This window comes from Hyaena hyaena, unplaced genomic scaffold (genome assembly GCF_003009895.1).
Source record: "Hyaena hyaena isolate Hyena2069 unplaced genomic scaffold, ASM300989v1 scaffold_98, whole genome shotgun sequence".
NCBI classification, from domain to species: domain Eukaryota; kingdom Metazoa; phylum Chordata; class Mammalia; order Carnivora; family Hyaenidae; genus Hyaena; species Hyaena hyaena.
Window position 1 is genome coordinate 1326972 of NW_024080730.1, and position 17534 is coordinate 1344505.

Here is a 17534-nt window from a genome sequence, read left to right on the forward strand (position 1 = left end):
CTTTTTTCAAATGGTCACTAACTTGCTAGGATGTAAATACTTAAAAGGCTATTTGGACCAAACTACTTAACTGCTGGAACTAATACTATTTCTCTGGTCTAAGGGTGAAAAACGTTAGTGACACATGAAGGGCCCTGAAAAGCTCTGTGTGCATGAGTCCAAGTGGAAGAAGGAATGTGTCTCAGCGTCCTGACCAACTGAACACATTTCCTGCCCCAGGCTTGTGCACCCTTTGAGTGATGCTATCTTGAGACTTTGGTAAAAGGATCCATTGATTTTATGCTGGTATTTAATATGTGCACGGTGTGTGTGTGTGTGTGTGTGTGTGTGTGTGTGTTTGATTTTGTGACAAGAGAGTAGATTTGGAGAACATTATATAAACCCTCTCCTTCTGTGGATCTAAACGCGTTAGGATTTCGTCATGTTCCAGAAAGAAGGGAATTAGGAAAGAACCCCTCTCTGCCTGTGTAGAGGATCAGATGCTTCTCTGACCTGTAGAAAACTCATGGGCATGTGGCAAAGGGCTTCTAGAAGAGAAAACCCCAACCTCAATCCTGTATCATAGAAAAGTAAATGTCTCGAAGGCATTTGGTCTATCTCTAAATATAGACAGGATGGGATAGGAGTCATAATATTTGTTTTAGCCATGAACTCCAACATTTCACTTGGAAGGACATTTGTTTTTAATATTGATTTAAATTATTGGCAGGAGCAGCATGGGAACATAGTCAACATATCGTATCAACTTTGTAGGCAACAGATGGTAATTAGACTTCTTGTGCTGATCAGTTCCCAGTGTACACAAATGCAAAATCACTATGCTGTGTGCATGAAACTTGCCTACTATGGTATGCTAACTCTACTTCAACAACAACAAAATAAAACAAAAATAAACAGGGGCGCCTGGGTGGCTTAGTTGGTTGAGCGTCCGACTTTCGCTTAGGTCGTGATCTCGCGGTTCGTGGGTTCGAGCCCCGAGTCAGGCTCTGTGCTGACTGCCAGCTCAGAGCCTGGAGCCTGTTTCAGTCTGTGACTCCCTCTCTCTCTGACCCTCCCCTGCTCACACTCTCTCTGTCTCCTAGAAATAAATAAAACATTAAAAAAAACACAAAAACAAAAATAAACCATTGGCAAGGTCAGTGAAACATCTGATAATAACACATCCTGCTTAACTCAAGATTTAGAATAATGGTTCTGTATATAAGCCACATGAAGAGGCCCAGTGTTCAGGAATTAGTGTCTGACTTTTGCAAATACAATCCTAAACTGGTGTCATTTATTCTTTCTTTAATCATTTATAAGTAATTTGAAGATAATCAAGTACTTATAGGTCATTTATTATCATGATGCCTGTTTGAAGATGTTTCTGAGTGAGTGGTAGAGAAATCAGTACTTGATACAGTTATTTCAAACCTCGTGGTGATTAAAGCACAGCCATATTTCTATTACATGAAAACGTTCCCATCAAAATGTATGGTTTATGCCACACCTGAACACTCAGCCCCCCCACGCGATGTGGGAAAGGTTGGTATTTCCACCCGGTCCCTTCTGGGCACACCCACCCTTTGGTGAGAGCAGTCGCCCCTTGGGACCCGAAAGCTCTCTCCGGCCAGCGAAACTAGGCGGTAGCTATCCAAGAACACAGTGCATGTCAATTAGTCTACACAGATTTGTTTTCTTTTCTTAGTTCACCCATAAGGGCTGTGAGATCTGCCAAACTGCCTGCTTCACAACCTAACTGCCTATTTTACGTTCACTCTACATGCAAACCAAACATATTCACTTACAACTTACATATGACATAGGACACAATTTTGGTAGGAGTTTACTCCGTACCTGACTGTAGGTAATTATTTTGGTCTTGATACTGAGGAACCAAATGAAGTGCTTTTAGCTCTCTCGTGCCAGAATTGTCTACACACAGCATTTGTGTGCCCCCTTTCAACTGACATATCACCTAAAATGAGAAATAATGATCACGTTTCATTTTTAAAAGATATCCAGTAGTATGAGCCTATAGAGACTTAAATCTGAGAAAGCAACTTTAATCCAGATTTTAAGTTTTAGTGGAAAAGGGCAAACTGGAGCTCTGTTCTCGAGTTTTTACTCTACGATAATGCGTTCTCCGGAGGCACCGCACCCCGGAAGTGCATTGTGAGATGTGCCAGTGTGCAGACCAAAGTTCCTGGGGACGCCTTCCCCTACAGGGGGTGGCCCGCAGAGAGACGGGGCGGGGGCAGGCGACCACGCGCCAGGGCTCCCTTCACCGCCCTTGGACTCCACCGTCAGCACCAGTGAAGGGCATGGTGACCTGCCCGGCCCCAGCCCCGTTCAGATCCAGGTAATGTAAGAAAGACTTCGTCCCCAAGTCCAGCTCTGGAACTGGTCACATCCTTGGAATAATCTTTAATTTTATGAGTTATTCTCTCCTGCTATACACGCATTTATTATTCTTGTACACGTGGTGAGTTTGTTTTTAATGTACATTTATCTTATTCCCTGCAAGTACAGTTTAGAAAGGCTAATCCAAGAACCGGGAGATTCTAAGAGGCCACGTCAGTGTTCCTGGGCCTGATGGGCGCTCTCAGATCACGCAGGTGGATTCTGACCACAAGCAAATCCTCATCGAGCCAGGCCCGTCAGTCACAGACAGAAGCCAAGCAATGCACAGATGAGAGTCCTCCCCAGGTGCAGTCCCGGTCCAGGTGCTGCAGCCTGGATGGAAAGAGGAGTCGTGGCTTCTCCCCACGCACAGCTCCTAATTCTCACAGTCAAACCACAGACACCCGGAGAAGCTGTGGTCCCCGGCTTTCCCAGACAGGAAATAAGCATTTGGCTTTCCCAAATAAGCATAAAGACTGATGTTACCAGAATAACGCATGTTATAGAGCCTTACAAGGTGCTGGTCCCAAGGTGCTGATCGCTGGGTCAGACCTTTAGCTCGCCCTGACATTGGCTAAGAGGTCGGTATTCATGTTTGGTTGGAATTCTATTTATATTCAGAGGATAAAGTCATAGCCACACACACACACACACACACACACACACACACAGGTGCACATAACAGGGGCAAAGGCTCTCCCAGGCCCCGCCGTGCCCCCCGGGATTGTGTGCACACTGCTCAGTCAGTAGTCTGGTAGCACTGGAAGGGTTCTCATCCTGTCCCCCTGGTCCGGGCATTCTGGAAAAGCTCTGCCCTCAGACCTCATGGGCCAGAGTGAAACCACAGACAGGGGACAGGGGGGCAGGTGCTACCTCGTGCCCCGGCCAAGCCACAGTCTGTGATGGGCTCATCTCCCAGGATTCCCGAGCTCAAGTGTGTGCCTTAGAGCTTAGGCCTCCTTTCTCGGAATAAAGAGCCACCAGGGAAAAGGCAGTCTCTGGTTCTTTGGACTCTTTGCTAGAGGAACAGTGGGGGCCCATTCTCGGGGTCCTCTCCTTCGCAGGCCTCACCACACGGAGCCAGGGGGTCCGAGACACACCGCTTTCGAGCACACCATGTAACATCTCTGTTTTCTTAACCATGAAATGTAGAAGGCAACAAGTTGGTAGGAGGATTAAATGAAAACACAAACATGTACAACTCTCACACAGACCCCAGGCGTTACGGATCACCCATCTCATGAGACTGTTACTTGGTATGCTTGGGAGGTTGGAGGCAGGCACGAAGGAAAGCAGCCACAGAACCACACCTCCAGCCACCCCCACCCCCCACCTGCACCCAACTAAGCACAGAGTCCTATAGGCCGCCCCATCCCGGGGCCAACCCGGGTCTGCACTGACCGATGGGACTTGCAGTTACCTCCTTAGTGACACGGCAACGTCCTAACCTTTGTCTGGTTTGCTGTGACCAGGGCGATGAGAATCTTAGAAATGGATGGAGCCCTAGGAAGGTTCTAATTACGCCCCTTTTAAGAGACGACACAGACAAAAAGGCGGATTCAACAAGTAAATCAATGACTCCTGTTGACTTGGCAGTGATCAGAGCCAAACGCTTACGATCCTGTTAGACACATTTCTTTGGGCATCATTACCATGGGGTTAGAGTCCTTCTTGTGAGAGCAGCCAGAGGAGTCCTCTGCTTCCTGGGATGATGGGAACTTGCAACAGGGTTCGGGGCCGAGAACGTTCTGAAACATTGCTTCCTCCGTGTTGTTACTTAAAATTGCACCACCGGCTTCCTTTATTTCCACCTAAACAAAGCAATGTTTTACTTTAGAAGTCACACTGTGGACGCGGGGGTCACAGCTACGTAATGTGGAAACTTCTCTGCAGAAGTTATGCCTTTCAAGAGCGCCCTTACCTTTCCTTCTTCTGTCCCTCACTACCATTCTCCCTATGGGGGGCGACAGGGGGCGCAATAAGCCATCCGACCAGCCTCGCTGGGGAGTAAGGGCCCTGAGGACTGAAACCATCTGCCCACAAAGTGTGGATGGAGGTGTGATTTATGTGGTGCTCATGCTGTTGAGGCTCCCTAGCCGGCCAGCTGCCCCTTTCTCACCGTTTTTAGAGCTCGCTCATTAGGTTGTGTTAGATGTTCCAGTTGACTGTTTTGTCTTTTTTGTTTTTTCTCTCCTCCAGAAGCCTACAATCCCTGCTGATGTTTCCGTAACGTTGATAACACATTTAAAGGCAAACTTATAATTACGCAGTGGTGCCCTCCTGACCGCGTGGCAGGATGATCGCTAACAAGAAACACTGAGGTCAGGAGGAACTGTCAACCGTGTCTCTGAGCCACGGTCGGTGACAGCGGCCCACTCAGGGACACGGGGCACCGCCACCAGAGAGATGCCACGGAAGATGAGTGGAATTTAAACACTAAAAAGACTCAGGGGTTAAAGAAATTACCATCAGATTTCGGCATTTCGAAATCGTGAGGATTCTTTCTAAAATTTGCTGAGAATACAGTGACTTTCCAAACTAGGGCCCCTGAGGGGGCAGCGCGCATTTCCTTGGGATCCTCCCGTCAGCTGACAGCAGGAACCTACGCAGACTCGGTTTGTGTTCGTACACCCGGCCCTGGAACAACCCGTCAGCAGCAGAGCGCTGCTGCTCTCGCGTTTTGATTCCATGCAAACTAACTTTGCTGCGTTTTCCAAGGTGCTCGTGACGCTAATGTCAACAGGGGCTTTTTCCCTAAAGCCAGTGACAGCAGCAGGGCCCGGGATGACGCGCCTGCTGGCTCTTGCCCTCTCCCGCCCTGGGCTCTCTGTAGCGTTCGCCCCCCTTGAACCCGGGACCCGGAACCTGACTCTCCCCCAGGCAGACCGGCTCACTGGGGAGCCAGGACGCTGGGGGGCGGCGGGAAGACCTGGGGACGGCCAGTGGGCTCGCTTCTCCGTCTGGGACAGGGTGACACAGGTCCCGAGCCTACTTCCCACATGGATCTTACTGGAATCACCCGCACGCCCGGCGGGGCGGCTCCTTCCCGGGCCCAGGCGCCCAGGGGCAGGACGGCGGGACTCCTGTGTGGGGCCAGCAGGGAGGACAGGAAGTGGACGTTGTAGGCGGGCGGCGGCGGGGCCAGGGGCAGCACCGCGTCCTCCAGGGGGCTGAGCTCGGGGAGGCGCGGGTACTCGGCCAGCATCTCGTCGCCGTCCTTGTCCCCCGCCAGCTTCCCTTGGACCTGGCCGGCGCCGGCGCCGAGCAGCGGGGGGCTGAACGCGGGCAGCGGCGGCTCTCCGGGGCCCGCGGGGCTCAGGTAGTCGCCCTTGAACACGTGGATCTCGCCCTCCTGCTTCACCACCACGGGGGCTTTCAGGGTGAGGTTTTCAGAAACAAACGGACTCTCCGCGCCGAAAAGGTCGGTCACCATTTCCTCCTCGGGACTGGTCATCCCGCCAAGCAGGGGCGCCTCTTCCATGTCCGCTGAGGGGACCTCGGCCGGGCATCGCCCCGCACCCCTCGCCGCAGGCAACAGGGCCGGGAGCCGAGCACCTGCGAGCACACGGCCAAGTGAGGTCACGGCCGCGCCCCCCCCCGGGCCCCCCAGGGGGGTTCCTCCATCCCCCAGCCAGGAGCTGACCTGGAAGGGCCTCCCCGTCCCCGAGGGCCCGGAAGGCCTGGCTGGGAAGGGGTCCCCCCCACCCCCGTCCCCGAGGGGCTGACCCGGGAGGGCTCGCGGGGTCCCCAGGGCCTGTCCTGGGAGGGGTCCCTCCGTCCCCGAGGGTCTGACGGGCAGGGGTCTCCCCCGCCCCCGTCCTCCAGGGCCTGTACCGAGAGGGGTCCCGCCCCTGAAGGCCTGACTAGGGTACCCACTGTCCCCCTCCCCCCCTCCCCTCCTGCAGACCCATAGGCCGGGCCTGGGGACCGCAGGGGAAGGGCGCGGGCTCAGGCCTCCTCAAGGGGACACACCTGGGGCCGCGGGGCTGCTGCGGGAGCTCGGAGCCAGGATGCGGCTGAGCCGGCCCCTCACGTGCCGCAGGCGGTTGGCGGTTGGGGATCAGGAACAGGGCAGGGCCGCGCGGGGGCGGGGCCGCGAGGGGGCGGGGCCGGCGACAGTTGGGGTGGGGGGAGAGCAAGGTGATCCTGGCGGCGTGGCGAGGGGGGGGGTGTCGGCGGTTGCTGCAGGGAGGTGGGCCAGGGTCCTCAGCGCCAGGCTCACATGGAGAAACTGAGGCACTGAGCCCCCCAGAGCAGTCTGACTTGTTCAGATCAAAATTAAGATAGATTCTTTTTTCTTTTTTAATTTTTTTTAATGTTTTATTTCTAGGAGAGAGAGACGGCGTGAGCAGGGGAGGGTCAGAGAGAGAGGGAGTCACAGACTGAAACAGGCTCCAGGCTCTGAGCTGGCAGTCAGCACAGAGCCCGACGCGGGGCTCGAACCCACGAACCGCGAGATCATGACCTAAGCGAAAGTCGGATGCTTAACCGACTAAGCCACCCAGGCGCCCCAGATTCTTTTTTCTTTAAGTGAATAATACATAAACTCTCCTACTGAAATATTTAAACATTACAGTCAGGGCTGAAGCGTCCTTAAGTACCATGCCAATCTCCCATCACGCTGCCTGTCAGAGGGGACACTGAAGTCTGCTGTGGACCTTGCCAGCCCTCCCCAGGGCCTCATATACACGGGCATGTGTGGATGACCTTACTCTAATTTTACGGCTGAACTAATCACATCATGTTGAAGTCAGCGGAGTTCAGGGCAGGGCTGAGAATGCGGTTTGGGCTTCCCAGACTGTAGGGATCTAGATCAAGTCCTCGTAAAACAAGTGAACGGCTTGAAGAGCCGGACCAAGGGCATCAGCCCGTGAGTCCGTAGCATTCACTCACTCATACATCAGACATTTTTATCGAGCAGCTGTCATCAGTGCGGCGTGCACAGCCACCTGCGTGGAGTCCCAAGCCAGCCAGACTCAAAGACCCCGGAGCTCTGGCACATTCCTCGATGCAAGTCCAGCCTGGTTGGGCCAGCCAAAGCCAGAGCCATCTTGTTACTCAGCCCTCCGCCCAACTCCACCTCCTGTCTGAGTCGGCTACTTGCACCAACTTGTGACCCTCTCATCTGCCTCGGGTGGGGGGGGGACACCTAAGATCCTTTCAATGGCTGCCTTGGTTCTCGCCTCCTCCCCCTGGATCCGATCTCCACCACCGCTGGAACCTGACCGGGTCCCCACTCTACCAAGCAGAGCTTAATACACAATAGGCACTCAATAAAGCCTACCGAGAAAACTGAATTCATGGATCCACTTAACATATTTGTCAAACACCTATTGTGTGAAGGACGCTGTTCCAGGCACGGGGGCAGGAACGGAAGGCATAAAGGGATGTAGAACAGAAACCCACAGCCCAGGGCGGCGTGCCTCCTCAGCTAGGCCAGTGAAATCTTGTGACATACACTCTGCCCAAGCCAGGCCACCGGTACCAACCTCTGACCCTTGTCTCCAGGGCCTGGGCTTCGACCCTGACTTATAACCTCCTTATTAACATAACAGAAGAGCCAAGACGAAGACTGGGATTAATGTTTTATTACTGGTAACATTCTTACTGCATTTCTAAGATTTACATCTCAAAGAGCATATTGTATTTACAAGCAGTGGACAGCCCAAGGTAACGAATTCAAACCACAGCTCCTTTAAAAAAGACTATGGCTTATTCCAAATTAAATACATAATACTCTTCCCTCCTTTCAGCGTGTACAATAAAACCCCACTCTTCTTTCCTCGAGGAAATATAAAATTGCATTGATAACTGCACTGGTTAACACTAATTAATTACATTTGAAATATTTAAACCTGAGAGACAAGCCCGAATAGGTGTAAGTGCTACAGGTCAACATTCAAATTCACATGTGAACGTGAAAGTGATACAGACTGGTCAGCGGTCAACGGCGCAGGACTCAGGTGGCTCTGAGAGTGACTGATGCCAGATTTTATTGGAAGCCACGCCCGCCCGGGGCAGACCGCACTATCCCCCCCCCCACACACACCCCTTCTTGACGATGAACCACAGACGAACACGAGGGGTTTGTTATCGTAGTTGTTGGTTTTCATCTTAGAGTTTTTGTGTTTTGTTTTGTTTTGTTTTGTTTTTCTGCCTGGTTTCATTCCTTCTTGCTTTTAAGAGAAAAAAAATCTTTGGCCCATTTAGGTGGGAATTTTACACTGAAATATATACATAAATAAAATACGCGCATGTGCTCCAATAACAAGCGCCCTGTCTCCTCCAACAGTTGGGCCTAGTCACTGCATCAAACTGGAGTGCACACCTCTCAGAGAGGCAAGCCCAGCCCGGACAAAGTGGTCAGCAAAATAAATTACACAGCTTTAAAATTGGGAACAGCGAAGCCTGCCGTGACAGCCCAGAGGCAGTGAGTTATTTCATTCCATGATCCTTCAGTTTTACGTTAAATATTGAAGACGATTCAGTGCATAATTGCTTTTTGGTCAATCGGACTCTGCATAAAGGCGCTGCCACCTGAAGGAGAGGGTTAAACTTAGCACCTGTCACCCGGGCCTCGTGGGGGCCACCGAGATGACATGGCCTGCTGTTTCCTTCCCCCCCCCCCGCGTCTCAGCTGGAAAGGAGAGGGGTCCTCTCCCCCCAGGCAGGATCAGAGAGCACGCCTGGGGCCGACCAGCGCTGCGCTCTCCTGACCACTGGAGGTTACTCTTCCCGTTTCTCGAGCTTTTTTTGTTTGCCTTCGTCCGCGGTCAACGTCACGCCCTCCTTGCTGTCAGCCTGGCAGTAACCCTGCCGCACGGCCTGTACCTTTAATTCTTTTCTTCAGTGACTACTCCTGACCATCACATCTGGGCACGATCTCCCTCGCTCCCCACTTCTGACACACACACTGTCTTCCTTTTGTCGCTTAATGCTGCGAGGAGGGGGGTCCGATGAGGGACCTAACACAGCCGCCCTCCGAAGGACACGGTCTTCCTGGGGGTAGGGAAGCCACCAGAAACACCTATTTACAGGGTTACCCACTCGGTAAACTGAGGGAGGAGTAAGACGCTCACAATTCCACCTGGAGACCCTGCAGAGTAAATCTCTCCTATGGTCTCCCTTTCACGGAGGGCCTTCCGTTTTTAAGGCACTGGGTTTTGAAGACTTGCACGGTCAGTAAAAGCTACAGAATGCGGCACGCCACTTGCTCCAAACACGGAGAGGCAAACAGAATGCCAAGCCAGACGAGGAAAGAGTTACCCACGGGGACAGAAAACCTAAAAGCGCGCTGCTTCCATTAGTGCGTTACAGATGCGTCAGCTATGAAGGGCTTAACATCTCCGCCTTGAGACATTAAGCTCTGATAAAAGTAAATGCCCATCAAGGACCAGGGACTCGGTCCCCACCGAGGAAACGTGCCCCTTTCATTTCCCACGGGTGAAGTCACACCACCACTAGTCCCTTACTTAGCTCAACCATATTTTTATCCCGTATATAAACACAGGCGGATGCAAAAACTTCCAGGGCGGGGGTGGGGTGGGGGGAAGGGGGTAGGAGGAACCCTCAGCAAACGTTCCCAAAGTCAGGACCTGCCAGGAAGTAGTGGGATTGTACTTCACAGGGTGAAGACGGCTGTTCTAGGAAGCAAAAACACCAAACCCTCGATGGAAGGAAAACTTCTGCGTTTCGCAGAGCAAGTTTTCACCCTGAACTATAATCAGGATCAACAGCTACTTTTCATTTGGTTTTTTCTCAGAAGAGCTCGTCTTCCTTCACGGCGGCTCTTGTGGAATTACTTTCTGGAATTGGAGCTGAACCCAAACAATCCGATGATGTCAGTCATCGCCTCTTTCAGGTGCTTCCCAAAGCGATGAGAGTCCTGGCATTCGAAAACAAAGAACGGAAAGCACACGTCACTGCGAGGAAATCCCCACACCACGAGCCATGTACAAACGGACTCAACACACATTCCTTTTGGCTGGTTCTCGAAGCTCTGAGGTCATGGCTTCATCGCTACGTTCTAACATTCTGGAGAAGCGCTGAGGGTTCAGAGATAACCGGCTGTGCCTGTGCGAGTGTGGGTTTGATGGAAGGCTTCCCCTCACGGCCACATGTTACATAAAACATGATAACTAAATGAATTCCAATCCTCTCTGCTAACAGCACGCTTGGCATTGTTTTCAAGCAATGCTTTCCATGTGGAAAGGAAGACTAGAAACATGGAGCGGGGGCGCCTGGGGGGCTCAGTCGGTTAAGCATCCCACTTCGGCTCAGGTCATGATCTCACAGTTTGTTGAGTTCGAGACCCATGTCCGGCTCTGTGCTGACAGCTTGGAGCCTGGAGGCAGCTTCGGATTCTGTATCTCCCTCTCTCTCTGCCCCTCCTCCACTCACGTTGTCTCTGTCTCTCAAAAATAAACGTTTCCTGGCTCAATAATAAACTTTAAAAAAAATAAAAATAAAAAAAGGGGCACCTGGGTGGCTCAGTCGGTTAAGCGTCTGACTTTGGCTCAGATCATGATCTCATAGTTCATGGGTTTGAGCCCCGCATCGGGCTCTGTGCTGACAGCTCAGAGCCTGGAGCCTGTTTCAGATTCTGTGTCTCCCTCTCTCTCTCTGCTCCTCCCCAACTCATGCTGTCTCCCAAAAATAAACATTAAAAAATATTTTTATTTAGGTTAAAAGAAGGGTGCCTGGGTGGCTTAATCAGTTAAGCATCCAACTCTTGGTTTTGGCTCAGGTCATGATCTTGTGGTTTATGGCTTGGAGCCCCGCATCGGGCTCCACGCTATTAGTACAGATCTATCTGCTTGGTATTCTCTCTCTCCCTCTCCCCTGCTTGTGCGCTCTCTCTCAAAATAAACAAATAAACTTAAAAAAAATTAGATTAAGAGAATTTTTAAATTCATTTATTTGGAAAAATGCTCCAGGCAAGTAAAATACAGTTGAACTGGTCTTCTCTGCCAAATTAAAGAAGAACACTTCTGTCAAATTAAAAGAAGGCGGTAAAAACACCCCGTCTTTAGAAGAGGGGGCCCTGTCTTGTACTTACGGTCTCAGGGCAGGAGAATTTGGAAGATATGTGGAAGTTGATGAGCTTCTCGCCCACGAGGATGTAGGACACCCCGTACCCGTCGTCAGCGACCTGCGGAGCGAGGCACGTGTGAGTTGAACCTTGGAAACGAGGCGACGGGATAGCAGGGCTTACGTTTTACATACAGGACGGGCACCGACGCCTGCATTAACACCACGCAGGAGTCCGTTCAGACGGCGCCCAACGAGGCGGCGAGGGGCGCAGACCCTGCAGGAAGACCTGACGCGGGGGCACGCCCTATCCTGGCCCTGCGGCCCCGTGTCCGTCACGCTCAGCCACTTACCGGTCCAAAGCCCCCTCCACTGGACACGTACTCCGGGTTCCTCTCCAGATCGAACAGCTCCACCTGCTGCTGCGGCGTCTGGCTGGTCGACAGTCTCCATGGCTCCGATAAGACCTGCCGAGGACGAGGGGACACTCTCAGGGCGCTTTTTTTTTTTTTTAACATTCAGTTTTCAGAGACAGAAACAGCGTGAGTGGGGGAGGGGCAGAGAGGGAGGGAGACACAGAATCTGAAACAGGCTCCAGGCTCCAAGCTGTCAGCACAGAGCCCGACGCGGGGCTCGAACCCACAAATGGTGAGATCATGACCTGAGCCGAAGCCGGACGCTTCACCGATGGAGCCACCTGGGTGCCCCACTAATGATGCTCTTCCCCGCACCATCCTCTCTGTCCCTGAGCAGTCGTGCCGGGGACGGGGAAAGGCCTGCTTGGTGTCTGGGTGGTCACAGATGCCAGAGGTCACAGACGTCAGTCTGAAGGCCTGGCTGTCTGGGGGCAGTACGTGTGCAGAGAGGACCCAGGGCACATGAGGGCATCTGGATGGCGGGGGGGGGAGGGGCGGGCAGCACCGGCAGAAAAGGGGGTGGATACAGTAACTAAGATTCGAGAAGGGGGCTGTGCTGCGCTGAAGGGAATTCTCAGGAAGTTTTCGAGCTGCCTGTTAAACATGGCATTATTAAAACTTAAATTTTGGGGGCTCCTTGGGGGCTCAGTCGGTGGAGCATCCGACTTCAGCTCAGGTCATGATCTCACAGTTCATGAGTTCGAGCCCCACGTCAGGCTCTGTGCTGACAGCTCAGAGCCTGGAGCTGCTTCAGATTCTGTGTCTCCCTGTCTCTCTGCTCCTCCCCTTTTCGCTCTGTCTCTCTCTCATAAAGAAATAAAAACACTTAAAAAATGTTTAGTTAAATTTTATGACTTAAAATTAAATAAACTCTATTACAAACGAGGTGATACTCATCGCTCCCGAATTACGTGAGTACATCTTCCTACAATCACGCGCGAGGTGATCTGTGTCTGGGAGGCCAGGAGGGTCACACGTGACGTAAAGTATTCCCGGGGACTGAGGGACACAGCTCGGACCTGACCCTGTGATGACCGTCCAGCTATAACACCCGTCAGTGAGGCCACATCCAGCCAGAGAGGCTGCAGCGACTGACTACCTCTGGGCGTCCCCGGGCGCCAGGGCGAGCTGCCGCCGGCAGAGGCCACTTACCTCCTTCAGGAAAGGGGAGTCCACGCCCAGGTACTTGGACACCACGTAGAGACAGAAGAGGTGGCGGTCGATCCCAGAGCCCGTCATCGCGAGGCGGTACAGGTGCTGGTGCTTCTCGGATGCGACCTTGAACAGCCGGAGCTTCTGCTCCACCTAAGCAACAAGGGTGGGGGAGGTGCAAGTTGTGCGGGTGGGCCTCCCCTCCAGTGGTCCGAGGGCACGAGAAGCGGGGCTCTCCGGGGGAGGCGTGCCAGCGACAGGGCGCCTCGAGGCTGCAGGGGACGCAGGAAGGGGAGCGGCGCTGAGGTCCCCAGTCCAGCCAGCCCAGCGTCACCCTGCTCACACCTACGGATTTCCTTCCGAAGGATCAGAAGCCTTTGTTCTTGGGAACAAAGTTTCCCCAGAGCAGGGCAGGGAGGGGCGGGGCGGAGCACGGCGCCCCGGCCTCAGCCGCGCACCACTGTGCTCTGGGCGCTGATCTGGGCTCAGCTGCATCCTAGCTGTGTGGCCTGGGAGCCTACGGAATTCCTCGGAGTCTCCGTCCCTTAGCAAATGTAACAGCTCCCAGGCCACTGCCAGGGTTCTCAGAGGCGGAGCCGCGAGCCCACGCGGGGCGCCGCGGTGTGGGCAGCGGGCATCGAGCGGAAGGCCCCCGTGCCCTCACCCAGCTCCTTGTGCCGTCTCTGCGTCCCCACCCGGGCCTCCCGTGTTGTGCGCAAGGCAATCTAGACTCAGAGTCCAAGGTGTAGACATCACGGAGCGGACGCAGGCGTTAACCTCTGCGTGTGTCCCGACCACGCTCAGTTCCCTTGAAAGGAGGTGGGGAGAGAGGCTGAACACGGCCCCCCTGCAGAGGCGGTGGCTCAGCCCCTACGCCCCCTCAGCCTGGCGCCACCTACCGTCTGGCTGGCGTCCACCATGGCGAGCACAAAGTTGCAGGACTCCGTGGTGCAGGAGCGCACAGTCTCCGTCCTCCCCTCTCGGAAGAGCCGGGTCATGGAGGCCTCGTAGGTGAGGCAAAATTTGCCCATGTCCTGGGGGAGGAAACGGGTTTTCATACAGGGCCGGGCAGGCCGACGGACCCCAAGGCACATGACGGGACGGGCTGCGGTCAGCTTTAGCTCTGAGTCAAGGTCAGTCTTCACACGGGGCGGTGCAGCAGGCAGACGTCGTTAGCCTTGGGAAAGGCTGGGGGTGCGGGGGTCAGTTCCTGGGTCGCCCAGGTTGTCTCCACGCTTTCCTGTGCTTCCCAGTCCCCCCCACCCGAGTGCAGACACGTTTACGGGGAAAATGCAGGACAAGGAGATGTTCATGCAGCCAAGAGTCTGAAGTTACAAAGAGACACCCCAGCACTTCTGGATGACGACGACGAGGACCCAGCAGACGAGGGGCAGGCGGGGAGCAATGTCCCCCAGCAGAAGGGCAGGGGGCCAGGGCCCGAGGGGACACGAGGCAGAGGGGGCGGGCTCTGGGGTCCGCCAGAGTCGGCCGCCCGGCGCCGTGAAGGGGAGCAGCCGGCACTTTCGCGGGTGCAGGGCCCAGCAGGCGGAGAGCTGGCCCGATCCTACTGCGCCTGGGGCCAGGGGACGGGGGCGGGGAGGGGATGGGGAGGCGCCATGGGGCCCAGGAACGCTGGCATCAGGGACTGCAAGGGGGCTGGGGTGGCAGAGGCGGAGACCCCGGCAGGGACAGCTGATGGTGGCAGCAGGTGGTGCCCAAGGTCGGGGTCCGAGGAGCACGCGGACCCCCCCCCCCCCACCACACGTGCTGTGGGAGGAAATCACCTGCAAACTGCTGGCGGCCTCCAGGCCAGCTCGAGGACGCCCGATTCCCGTATGGACGGGAAAGCAGTTTGCGGACCCAAGTTATTCCTGAGCAGACACGGCTCCGGCCTGGGGGACCCCGAGTGACGGAGGACACCTTGCGAGCAGCTGATCCGGTACCCAAAGCCGGTGCCAGGGTCCAGGCTGAACCTCCCCGGGCGTGGCCATGCCTGAGTGGCCTTCGGGGCTCTGTCCCTCCCCAGTCCTGCCTGTAAAGTGACGCGGCAAGCAGGCCACGGGGTGAGGAACACAGGCCAGGAGGTCTGTGACGACTGGCCTTCGGTGGCTGGCACGTCCCCACATGGAAGGCTTCCCCGCCACCCCCAGCTCACACCCCAGTGTGACTTCCCCAGCCGTGGCTCCGGCTCCTCGTTCTAATCTGTGTGCAGTAAGAGTAAGAACAGGACAGGCAAGCGGGGGTCCAGGGGGCGGAGCAAATCCGCCTTTCAGAGAACTTCCCGCCAGCTGTGCTTTCAAAGGGGCACGTGATCCAGCCATGGGGGGAGGGGGGGCGGGGAGGAGAAGATCCAGGAAAAAGTACAAATTTGGCGTTTTAGTCATTTCACAGGAGTTAGCCTGGGTTACACGAGGCGATGACTTATGTGAGGCCCGCGTCCCAACACCAAACTTGAGTCGCGTAAGTGGTCGGCACGGCCATGCAGGATCGCCACGGGTTTTTAAATGATCACCTAAAACACTCTCGGCAAATGCGCTGAGTATTAGTGCGAGCGGGGTGTCCGGCCGCCCCCCGCCAGCCACCTCCACCCCCAGGTCAGCGGCCGCTCGCCCCCCATGATGCCTCCAGTCTCCAACAAGCAGGACCATGCACGGTGCAAGAACACAAACCTGGCACCCCTGGGATGCTGCCCCGGGGCTCAACGTTTGGGCTGGCGGCGGCATCGGGGGGATTTTTCACCTCTAGTTTCTAAAGGAAAAGTAAACGTGACCCCAAAGCAGGAGGCAAACAACCACAGACGAAAGTCAGGACCACTGCCCTGTGCGTCCATTCAATCATCACGACATGTTTCCGGACGCGGCTTCCACTGTGGCTGCCACATTCCTGGCACAAGACAGACCGTGTCCCCGCCCTCGAGGGGCAAGCGCTCCGGCGGGAGAGGTGGGTGATAAATATGTTACAGAGCGACAGGCGCACCGAACAGAAGGAACGCAGGGTGACAGAGGGGCCGCGGGGTGGGGACTGTTTTAAATAGGAGGTGGGGGGCACTTGGACAGAGACCTAACCAGCCACGCCTCTGTCTGGGAAACAGCAAGTGCCAGTGGAGAGCACGTGCAAAGGCCCTGAGGTAGAGGTGAGACTGACGTACTTCCGGGCAGCACAAGGACCAGTGTGGGAAAAGCTGAGTGAATGAGGCTGAACATGTGAGTAGAGAAGGCTGGACGGGCAGACAGGGACCAGGCCAATGGTTACTAACCTTGGGAACATGTTAACTTGGAACAGAAAAATACACACATTTTCATTTTTACCAACCTCAAACTGAAGTACTTAGAAACACAGTCAACAAACCACAGTAATTATAAACGGCGCCTGTGCCTTTGAAAAGAAAATCATAGCTGTTTGCACAACAAATTATGATTGTTGCAGCTTTCCCAAAATATCGTCTATGCTGATTGCTACTTCAAAATTACGTAGTTATTGGACCAGCTGCTCAAAATTGAGTGCACGGTTACATTTACTGCGCCACAAATTTACGTTTAATATTCTGACATGCATTTTAATTAACGGATTACCTTTGTAACCCTGAACATTTCTTTTTATTTTTTTAAATATTTGTTTATTTTGAGGGAGAGAGACAGTGCAAGTGGGGGAGATGCAGAGAGGGAGACACAGAATCGGAAGCAGCTCCAGGGTCTGAGCTGTCAGCACAGAGCCCGACACGGGGCTCAAACCCACAAGCTGTGAGATCATGACCCGAGCCGAAGTCGGCGGCTTAATCGACTGAGCCACCCAGGCGACCCCTGAGTATTTCTTTTAATGCTTTATGAACATTATTCCGAAATGGAATCCCCCAAGCTTTCCTGAGCTGCCTACAGGGTCTACGGCACAGAGAAGGGTCAGGAGCCTGGAGCAGACCCCCAGGCCACACGGGATACCCACAGCGAGGTCTGCAGCTCAGAGCTGAGCAGAGGAGGTTCTCCGGGAAGAGGCTCGCCCCCAACGCAGCCGGAGCTCCACCGAGCACGTGTGCAAGAACTTCTGAATGGAAAGAGCTGCCTGACATTTTTAATGCATCATCTTAATACATGGATCATTCTTAATAGGTTGAGTGCCGTGTGAAAAACCGACGTGGGTGGGGGGTGGAGAATGAAATCCTGATAACTTCCAGCCAGAGGGCAAAGAACAGATGTAAGAACACATCTTTCACTTTGAGAAAGTAACTTACACGCACAGAAAATGTGAACCCAGAACGACAGAAGAAAATAAAGATCAGGGGCGCCGGGGTGGCTCAGTCGGTTAAGCGTCTGCTCTCATGGCTCGTGGGGTCAAGCCCCACATCGGGCTCTCTGCTGTCAGTGCAGAGCCCGCTTCTGATCCTCTGTCTGTCTGTCTCTCTGCCTCTCCCCACTCACACTCTCACTCCTTCTCTCTCTACGGAAACATTTAAAGACATAAAAAAAGAAAGAAAAGTAAGATTAACCTTCGCAGCACCGCGTGCTAATGTTTTCTGTCCATCCCTTCTAGCCCTGGCAAATAATGAAGACGGAGCTGGGA

The 17534-nt window shown here is 54.0% G+C and overlaps 2 protein-coding genes across 5 annotated transcripts in view; both read right to left on the reverse strand.

Moving 5' to 3' along the window:
• Positions 1-6408, reverse strand: part of TESMIN (testis expressed metallothionein like protein) — a 31783-nt gene extending 25375 nt beyond the window's left edge. For all 3 annotated transcript variants that reach the window (XM_039235537.1, XM_039235536.1, XM_039235538.1), the window contains exons 1-4: positions 6355-6408; positions 5393-5937; positions 4035-4193; positions 1837-1957 (exon numbers count right to left, since the gene is read on the reverse strand). In XM_039235537.1, coding sequence (XP_039091468.1) covers positions 1837-1957; positions 4035-4193; positions 5393-5863 — 751 coding nt within the window. In that variant the 5' untranslated portion in view covers positions 5864-5937; positions 6355-6408. The remainder of the gene's footprint in view (positions 1-1836; positions 1958-4034; positions 4194-5392; positions 5938-6354) is intronic.
• A 1544-nt stretch (positions 6409-7952) lies between these two features.
• Positions 7953-17534, reverse strand: part of CPT1A (carnitine palmitoyltransferase 1A) — a 51850-nt gene continuing 42268 nt past the window's right edge. The window contains exons 14-18 of one of the 2 annotated variants that reach the window (XM_039235421.1): positions 13880-14014; positions 12981-13133; positions 11766-11879; positions 11441-11533; positions 7953-10267 (exon numbers count right to left, since the gene is read on the reverse strand). In XM_039235421.1, coding sequence (XP_039091352.1) covers positions 10181-10267; positions 11441-11533; positions 11766-11879; positions 12981-13133; positions 13880-14014 — 582 coding nt within the window. In that variant the 3' untranslated portion in view covers positions 7953-10180. The remainder of the gene's footprint in view (positions 10268-11440; positions 11534-11765; positions 11880-12980; positions 13134-13879; positions 14015-17534) is intronic. The other variant, XM_039235420.1, reaches the window with a different exon arrangement.